General features: G+C 53.2%; 1 protein-coding gene across 1 annotated transcript in view; it reads left to right on the top strand.

Moving 5' to 3' along the window:
- The window catches only part of LOC124232526 (adhesion G protein-coupled receptor E2-like), a 32,112-nt gene that overhangs the window by 1,167 nt on the left and 21,206 nt on the right, over positions 1-9,739 (top strand). The window contains 12 exon segments of the mRNA XM_046649487.1: positions 1,663-1,818; positions 3,469-3,570; positions 3,573-3,599; positions 4,164-4,310; positions 4,771-4,917; positions 4,987-5,033; positions 5,164-5,241; positions 5,663-5,840; positions 8,307-8,414; positions 8,605-8,835; positions 9,015-9,098; positions 9,101-9,189. Of these exon segments, the coding sequence (XP_046505443.1) occupies positions 1,663-1,818; positions 3,469-3,570; positions 3,573-3,599; positions 4,164-4,310; positions 4,771-4,917; positions 4,987-5,033; positions 5,164-5,241; positions 5,663-5,840; positions 8,307-8,414; positions 8,605-8,835; positions 9,015-9,098; positions 9,101-9,189 (1,394 nt within the window).

Here is a 9,739-nt window from a genome sequence, read left to right as displayed (position 1 = left end):
GTTGTTTCTTAGCTGCCCAAAGAGCTGGAAGCTGGACGCTGAGGGACTTGTCTCCCATTGTGGAAACAAGGCAGGAGTTTGTGACTTGCAGCTCTAGGTCCATGTAGGCCATGGCAGAGCAGAAGTTCTACTTCAGCAGGATCAGGCCTGGGAAGCAACTGCGTTTCACAGGCCTTTGTAAGACATGTTCCTGCTATGCGGTAAGAGCCCTGAGCAGAGCGAGTTGTTTCTTAGCTGTCCAAAGGGCTGGATGCCGGATGCTCTGAAGCCTGTCTGCCTTTGAGGAGACAAGGCAGGACTTTGTGCATTGCAGCTCTAGGTGCACCTATGACACGGCAGAGCAGAAGTTCTACTTCACCGAGATCAGGCCTGTGAGGGCTCCTGTCAGGTGGAGATGTCCCATCCTCGTGTCTCCCCCCATCCCTTGCACCTCATTCTCAGTGGTCCCACACTAGGCTTCACACTCTCCCCTCAACCTTGGGAACAGATGTCCAGCCATTGTCGCCATCATAGAACAGAGGAGCGAAGCCCCGTTGCCAGGTGGGGGCTGAACACAAATCCCTCAGGCGTGCATCCCTCCTGTGTCCTGTCCTCTGCTGGTGCTGACACCCACAGCCTGGGTCTGGGCCTTAGAAGGGAAGTCTGCAGGTGCAGAAAAGAGAGCTCCCATCTGGGGGAGACCAGTCACCTGCCTGACTCACCATGACGCTGTGAGTCCTTTCAGGCGCTGAAGTCTCTGGTCCCCTCCCTGGATGCACACGGGCCGCATTCCTGCCCTGCATGTTGATTCGTTTTGCATCTGTGGTTCTTACTAAGCTGATGCTCTTTTCAGTTACGCTGTGCAGCCCTTGCTCTGTGGGTCCTGAGCTGCTCAAAGGGGATGTGGTGCATGGGCATCGTTCTGCTCATGATGGGAGAACAAGGAGAGAGAAGATGCCAGAAGACACCCACGATGACTCAGCCGTGAGCAGCTTGTGCTGCTTCCTCATTTCACATCCACCACAGGCTCTGATAAGGGGAGACTTCCCTCGGGGTGGAGACGGCAAGACTCCCCTGCAAACATCCTGAGGCATCTGGGAAAGGCCTGACCTGGGGAGCTGGGGGAGTACCTGATGGGGAGTGTGGGTGCACTTGGGCCACTGTGAGTAAAGGGCGATGGAAGCCAGCGCTGGGCAGGCTCCTGACCACCTGGCTTTATCCCCAGGTGTGAATGATGAGCGTGGCCCTGGACAGCCCCCACTATGGCTCCATCCCCTTCCTCGGCATCGAGAGTGGCCTTCAATGCCACTGGCACCCTGACTGGAGTACACTCCTGGGTCCCCAGTGGTGCCGAGAGCACCCCAGGAGAGGGTCCGGAGCTGAGTCAGTGCCTCCGTCTACCCCTCCAGCTGTGGAGAGGGGTGCACACCTCCCACCAGCCCCTGTCATGGGACAGCAGAGTTTCTGAATCTATGTGCCCTCAGGCCCAGCCAGAGAGTGGAGATGAGCAGACAATTAGCAGAATTTCTGGAGTAGATGGCTCCAGCCCAGCTCTGTCAAGGGGTGCCACCCGGGAGCTGAGTTCTGTACCATCCCTGTGGCAGAGTCAGGCTGGGCCCAGTGTCTCTGGTCTCTGGGAACTCTCACCTTTGGGAGGTGACCCTCTGCCCTGTTGTGTTCCAGACTTCAATGAGTGTGGCCCACCCTTGGCAGTGTCCTGTGGAAAATACGCGGATTGCCAGAATGTGGACAGGAGCTACTACTGCACATGTACCCCTGGATATGGACTCGTTTCTGGGGCAACAACGTTCAGAAACGAGAGTGAGAACACGTGTCAAGGTAAGAACCACCCCGCATCTGCCATCTCCTCGTCTATGAGGTTTGGGGTCATTTGCGCCACTTTCTCCAGGTAGCAGAGGGCCGTCCTGGCACCGACCTAGTCACTTGCCCTCTTTGAATCTCAACGCTCAGACTCCTCCACAGAGGGACACTTCTGCAATTTTGGAATGTCATCCTTGCCCACATGGCATCTTATTTTCATGAAACAAAAGAGAGGGTTGGCATCAAGAGACCTCACGGGCTCACAGTGTCTTGGTACCAGCACAGTATCCATCCTCTTCAGTCACTGCCAGAAGCCCACAGGGGCTCGGCCACAGCTGGAGCACCCTCAGAGTCCCCAGGCCATGATGGACCCAGGCGCCCCATCCAGAAACATGAGAGGGGGGAGATTCAAGGGCAGGTGCACATTCCCCGGCTGGCTCTGGCCCTGGCCAACATCCCCACCTGGTGAAGACGCCTCCTGCCACCTGACCCTGCTGCTCTGCCTCCATCTAATTCTCTGGACAAGGCGCTGCCCGGACCCTCCCCAGTAGTTTCAGCTCATGGCCCGTGGGCAAGGCAGATGAACTGGGACCTGGGGTGAGCAGGGTCAGGGGTGGACAGTGTGACATGGAAACTCCCCCCAACAAACTCAGAGAATCAGGTGACAGAAGAGCTCCAAGAGAACCAAATGGCAAGAGAGGACATTGTCATGGACCATCGCCCCAGGCTGACCCTCTCCCAGAGGGGTCAAGCCAGGCCCCACGTTGACCTGGGCCACTTGGGCACAGAAGATGGAGGCTGAAACAACCCCACGGGGCCCACCGTTCTGCGTCTCTGGGGGGAGGCCGAGGGCTGAGAAGACAGAAACCTCTGCCACCCCTCACCCATCAGCACTTGCTCCCCTTCCAGCCACCCAGACCTCACCCACTGCTGGCCTTGATCCAATGTGAATCTCCCCACTTCTGTCAGTCCAGAAGATGTCTTCATGGGAATCAGGAAAAGACACCTTCACAGCCCCAAGGCTGGCTGGCTGGATGTCAGCCCCACTGTCCACCCAGCCTGGCGCCTGCTGTCTGGGTCGCCCTGGACTGTCCAGCACCATCTTCACTCTCCCTTCTTCTGCCAAACGCCTCCTTCTGCAGGGGCCTGGCTCAGGGGTGTCTCGTTGTCCATTTCCACGGAGCTGGAGTCTCAGAGTGAGCATGGATGGGAGAGCACTGTCCTACCAGCGTCACTGGGATTCCAAGGAGAACTCAGCCAGAAGCACCCACCCTGAACAAAGGCCATCGCTCGGTCCAGGAAGGTGCTGCTCGGGGAACGCAGCATTTCCCTGCACTCGATCCCAGAAGGCCCACCTGGCCATTGACCACATCCTCAGATGCAGGTGGCCTTGCTGTCCCCACCCCGGCTGAGAGCTGCCCAGGGAGGCTGAGGGAGTCAGAGCTGGGGACAGGGAGGACTCAGGCCACCTCCAGCCACTTCTGGTCATCAGCGCATCCAGGCCACCACATCCACCCACAGGCCTCCACGTGAATGAGTAAAGGCACCCACTCACCAGGGAACAGACAGTGGGGCCTTCCAGATGCTTCTCTGCCAGGAACTGTGGCTGCCTTCCAGCCCCCAGGGCTGCCCACGGCTGCAGGACACGTCCTCTCCTTCCCCTTGCAGACATGGATGAATGTCAGCAGAAACCCAGAATCTGTAAAGGCCGCAGTGTCTGCATCAACATCCTGGGCAGCTATACCTGCACGTGCCTGCCCGGCTTGGAGCTCAACCCGAAGACCCGAACCTGTGCGCAGGTAGAGCCCTGGGGAGACACCGAGGCTGGATGGACTGTGAAGGAGCCGAGGTGGGTCCTGCAGTCCGAGGAGGAGCCAATCCTCAGGCCTTGCAACGCTGACACCTGTGGAGCCTGCCCAGGGGACCACCTCCCTGAAGGTCCCTGACAGAGCAGGGAGGCAGATGGGTCCCTGGGCCTGGGTCCCCTGTGGATCCCCCTGCCCCTGAGAGCACCCCCAGACCTCGCCCCTTCCTCGACTGTCACGCGGGAGCAGGGGAAGCTATCACTTCCATTTTCCAGAAAGGGAACCTGGAGCAGGCCCTTGGAGGGAGCCGGCAAGAGTCCTTGGTCAAAAATTCCGGCCCTCATGACTCAGTTTCCCTCCTGGTTTCCCTGCCTGTAAACTGGGGTCCGTGGTCCCTGCAAGGCCACGTTGCAGGGAGACCATCATAAGGTGCTTTGAGGGTGAAGGTGAAGGTCACCAGGTGGTGGCGCGTGCAATAATGCTGGGGTCCTAGTGCCGGGCCGTGAGGGGTGTGCAGTGAGTGGAGGGCAGGGCCTGACCCTCTGGCTTTGTCCTCAGATGTGAACGAATGTGCCTCGGGGCACAATCCCTGCCACAGCTCCACCCACTGCCTCAATGTTGTGGGGGGCTACAAGTGCCTCTGCCACCCTGGCTGCAAGCCGGTTCCTGGGTCCCCCGAAGGCCCAGACAGCACCATCTGTACAGGTCCAGAGCTCAGTGGCTGCACTCCTGGGGACCCCCACTCAGAACAGCTGCTCACATACTCGATGGCTCCCATGCGGCCCCAGCAGCATGAAGGCTGGGGGTGCCTGCTGGGCCAGGTGCTAAGCCTTTAGAGACCAAATGGGAAAAGATCTGGGGGTCCTGGAGAAGGAGCTGGGGTACCGTGGGGAAGGCTCCCGGGACCCCAGGCAGCAGCTGATTACTAACTGGGGTGAAGGTTCCTACTATTTCACAACCTGCACATCCGTCTAGCTCACCTGTTGTGTCTCCTCTGCACTCCCCATGACCTCGAGTCACCACCCGGGGTGTGCCATCACCAGGTGGCGTCACCTCCAGCCGAGGGGCTGAGGGGACGCAAATAGGGAGAAGGGGGCAGGGCGTGGAGGGGAGAGGGGCCTCATCCAGGCTGTTACCTGGCCTGACCCCATCTTCGTGTCCCCAGATGTCGATGAGTGCAGGTCCGGGCGGCACCCATGTCACAACTCCACCATCTGCGTCAACACCTTGGGCTCATACAAGTGCCGCTGCCGCCGAGGGTGGACACCCCTGCCGGGGCTCCGCGACGACCAAAACACCACCGTGTGCGAAGGTACCTGATCTGACCCGACCCCAGACTCCACCCTCTCAGCGCTAATGAACACCTGTCTGTCCCCTGCAGAGGTGACCTTCCCCACCTGGGCTCCGCCCCCCAGAATCCAGAGCCAGGTGAGTGGCTCCAGCAGGTGCCGGGGGAGGCAGGAATCCCCCCCGTGCAGCCCGCCCTGTCCGCCTCTTTTCCCCAAGCTCCCCGCCCACCCTCGAGGCTCCCTGACCCCTTCTTCTCCCCTCCCCCCAGAGTCTCTCCCACTTCTTTGAAAGAGTCCAGGATCTGCTCAAACACTTCAAGCCAGCCTCGGCCCAGGTCACCGTCCAGGTAGGGGCAGGACCCAGAGGAAGCAAGGTGGAGGAACCCCTTCCCCACAGAGGCCTGGTAAATCTTTGGTCTGGGAGGAGGCGGACTCCAACATGATGGCGCCCTGCTCTGACCCCCCCGGTCCTCCCGGGTGGGTGGTGACAGCCCCCAGCATGTGTCTGTACTCACTGTGAGACGCCCACGTACAGCTGTTGACACCTTCCCTCTTGCTTCCCTGGACTTCGGGTTCATGTCACCCTTGGCATTCACCAACAGGATGACCTCTGAGTGGCTGGATTCCAGGGGCAAAGACACAGGGAATCCCATCCGGTGCCACATTTATTCCCAAATAGTCTCTAGGGTCTGTTCTTTGAGCTAAGTGGGCAAGGTCTTCATGCAGACTCTCTGCTCATGGCCCACTGACTCTGTCCCCATCCTCCAGGGTCTCATACACGTGGTGGATGATCTGCTGGAGACCCCAGGGGACCTGGAGACCCTGCCCTGCTCAGAGCAGCACTGTATGGCCGCTAACCTGCTCTTTGGCCTGGAGGATGTCCTGAGAGGGCTGAGCCAGGCTCTGTCCAATGGGTCGTTGACCTTCAATTCACCTGCAGGCACAGGCAAGTACCCGAGTCTGCCCCGGGATCCTGCTCTGCCCGTCCTCCGCCTCGTTCCTCCCCTACCTCACTGGAGCCAGTGACCATGCTTGCATCTCAGTGTTCTTCTCTTAAACAAATTAAAATAGGAGATTAAAAGAAATGAAGAAAAGCTATAAATAATAGGCATTTTCATCATAATATAAATTATCAGCAGAGGATGAATTTAATTTAATGAATTTGAGATAAAATAGGAATGGCTTCAAAAGAAAACAGATTATTAAATTTGGACAATATTAATTTAATATTACTTGATATTGAAGTATGATTTATTTTATTGAGGTTAAATTCACATAAAATAAAATTCACCATTTGTACCAAAGTGTAAAATTCAGTGGCATTTGGTACATTCATGGAGTTGTACAGCCATCACCTCTATTTCTGAAATAGCTTCATCGCCCCAGAAGTAAACCCTGCAGCCACTAAGCAGTCGCTCCTCATTCCTCCCTCCCCCAGCCCCTAGCAACCACGAATCTGTTTTCCGTCCCTGTGGATTAGCCTATCGTGGACATTTCATGCACATAGAATCCTACAACATGTGACCTTTTAGTCTAGCTTCTTTCACCCAGCATAGTGTTTTCGAGGTTCATCCATGTATTAACGTGTGTCAGTATTTCTTTCCTTTTTATGGTTGAATAATATTCCCATGTAAGGATATACCTCTCTGTTTATCCATTCATCCATCGATGGACAGCTGGGTTGCTGTACCTTTTGACCACTGTGAGTAATGTTACTCTGAATACTGGTGTACAAGTTTTTGTTTGAATACCAGTTTTCAGTTCTTTGGGGTACATACTTAGGAGTGGAATTGCTGAGTGATGTGGTAATTCCATGTTCAACATTTGAGGAACCACCAAATTATTTTTCCAAGATGGCTGCACCACTTTCTGTTCCCACCAGTGAAGTACAAGGGTTCCAATCTCCTCATCCTCAGAGACACTTGTTACCTCCAAATTGTTTTTTGATCACTAACTTTCTAGTGTCTGTGAGGTGATTTGTCATTCTGGACTTGATTTGCATTTTCCTGATGACTCACCACATTTAACGTCTTTTCGTGCAATGGTTGAATATTAGTGTCTGTTTTTTGGTGAAATGTTTACTGAAGTCCTTTGCCCATTTTTAAATTTGGTTGTTTGGCTTTAGGTTGTTGAGTTGTAAGAGGTCTCTATATATTATCCTCATTGTTCTGATATTAGTGCCTAAATTTAGGTCTCTGGTCCATTTTGAATTAATTTTTGTGTATTGTGTGAGGTAGGTGTCCAGTTCCCTTCTTTGCTTGTGGATATCCAGATGTCCCAGCATCATTTGTGGAAGAGAGTATTTGCTCTCCATTGAGGGGTCTTTGCATTCCTTGTTGAAAATCAACTAACCGTAGATATATGGGCTGATCTCTGGACTCCCAATTCTATTTTGTTGTCCTATCTGTCTATTCTCACGCCAGCACCATAGTGTGTTGATTACCATAGGATAGTACTAAGTTTGAAATCAGAAGGTGTGAGTGCTCCAAATTTGTTTTTCACTTTCAAGATTGTTTTGGGTCTTTGGGCCTCTTGCAATGCCATATGAATTTTAGGATCAGTGTTTCCATTTCTACAAAAAATAATAAATGTTGTTGCATATTGATTGTATTGCACTGAATTTGTAGGTCATTTTGGGGAGTATTGCCATCTTAACAATATTAAGTTCCGAATCATGAACAAAGGATGTCTTTCCATTTATTTAGGGTTTTTAATTTCTTTCACCAATCTTTTAGAGTCTTTTGTGTACATATCTTGAGTCTCTTTGGATAAATTATTCCTAATATTCACTGAAGATGTTTTCATCTGTGTCCATAAGAGGTGTGTCCGTAGTTTTCTTTTATTGCGACGTCTTTCTCTGGGTTTGTTTTCAAGGTCGTGGTGGCCTTCTAGGGTTATTTAGGTAGTGTTCCTTCCTCTTCTATTTTATAAAGGAGTTTGCAAAGGATTCCTGTTAATTCTTCCTTGAATGGTGGGTAGAATTCACCAGTGAAGCTGTCTGGTCTGATCTTTTCATTTGGGGAATATTTTGATTACTGATTAAATCTATTTACGTCTTTATACGGCTGTTCAGACTTTTTTATTCTTCGGTCACTTTTGTAGTTTATATGACTCCAGGAATTTGTCTGTTTCATCCAGGTTACCTAATTCGTTATTGAATAATTACTCATAGTTTCTGTTATAATCCTTTGTAAATTCAGATGATATACATATATAACCATTATTATTTTTACTAAATATTAGATGCAATATTATAGTATATATAAAAGAATGGTTTTGTTTGGTACAAAAATAATAGCATTACACATAATATTGGCATATACATACATATATATATGAAACAATGATATTGTATCAACCACTTAGTCACAATTGCTAATCTAAGTCCCGGTGTGCCTCGCACGACTCTCAGAGCTGACCCTGGAGGTGCTGGAGCAGGGAAACAGGAGTATCTCCTTGAGTCAGAATCGGGCAAAGATGCTGCTGAACTGGGAGACGGTGCAGGGATCTGCTGACTCAGGTAAAGGCTGAGATGGGGAGAAGGCCACTGAGGCTTCACAGTGGGACAAGTGTCCAGGGATGAGACAAATAGAGGATTAAATGTTAAAGGGAAGTGTCGGGTATGGAGAGGCCAGAAGGAGAAAGTCCCTCTGAAGAAGGAGGGGTCCTCTTGGGGACACCAAGATGTCAACCTTGCCCTCGTCCTGCAGGCCCTTCTGTGGTGGGCCTTGTCTCCACCCCAGGGATGGGAAAGCTGCTGGCTGAGGCGCCCCTGGTCCTGGACCCTGAGAGGCAGGAAGTTGTATGGGAGACACACAAGGACTTGCTGCAGGAAGTCACCCATGTCCTGCTCTCAGATGTCATCACCGCCTTTTCGAGCAACAATGACACTCAGAACCTCAGCTCCCCAGTCACCTTCATCTTTAACCATGTGAGTCCAGGTGGGAGGGGGCTGTGGGTGGGGAAAAGGCCTGAGTCCTGGGCGCAGCCTTAGGGTTGAGGGAGGCTCCCGTTTGGGTGCATCATATCCCCAGGAAAGCCTGTTGCAAGGCAGCTTTGGGTCAGCATTTCCGAGCATCACAACCAGCAGCTCACACTCACTCCCTGATCCTACAGTCAGTGACCCCTGGGCCAAGGCAGAAGGTGCTCTGTGTCTTCCGGGACCGTGATCAGGGTGGATGTGGTCATTGGGCCACCACAGGCTGCAGACGGTGGGCACTAGAGACACCAGCACCACCTGCCAGTGTACCCACCTGAGCAGCATTGCCGTCCTCATGGCCCACTACAACGTGCAGGTGAGGGCCCTGAGAGGGGCTGCATTCAAAGTCTATCACAGTGTAACCAACTCCCACAGATGCAGCAGCTTAAAGACCCACAGATGTGTCACCCCCAGTCTCTGCAGGTCAGCAGTCCTGCATGGTGCAGCTGGGCTGTCTGTCAGCATCTTACAGGTCTTATGAGCCTCTTCTCTGAGGCCTGGGGTCCTCCTCTGCACTGTGTGTTGTTGGGGGAATTCAATTCCTTGCAGTTGTAGGACTGAGGTCCCACTTTCTTGCTACCTGGCAGCGGGGGACCATGCTCAGCACCTGGGGGCCGCCTGCATCCCATCTCGTGTGGTTGTCTCCTGGGCTCTCTCACAAGGTGTCAGTGGTCCTATCTGGAGGCCAGCAGCTGAAGCTCCCTCACATCAAAACTCGCTTGAACTTTGAGTGTTTTTCTCCAGGAAAAGCCCAGATCTTTCAGGGTTTCACCTGGTTAGACCAGGCCCACCCAGCAGAAACTCCTTCTCTTCAAGTCAGTTGATGTAGGACCTGATGTGGGACCTCCATCTGCCATATGCCTTCA

This window comes from Equus quagga, unplaced genomic scaffold (genome assembly GCF_021613505.1).
Source record: "Equus quagga isolate Etosha38 unplaced genomic scaffold, UCLA_HA_Equagga_1.0 HiC_scaffold_710_RagTag, whole genome shotgun sequence".
NCBI lineage: Eukaryota > Metazoa > Chordata > Mammalia > Perissodactyla > Equidae > Equus > Equus quagga.
The sequence above is the reverse complement of the archived record's forward strand: the minus strand, read 5'-3'. Positions and strand labels throughout refer to the sequence as shown.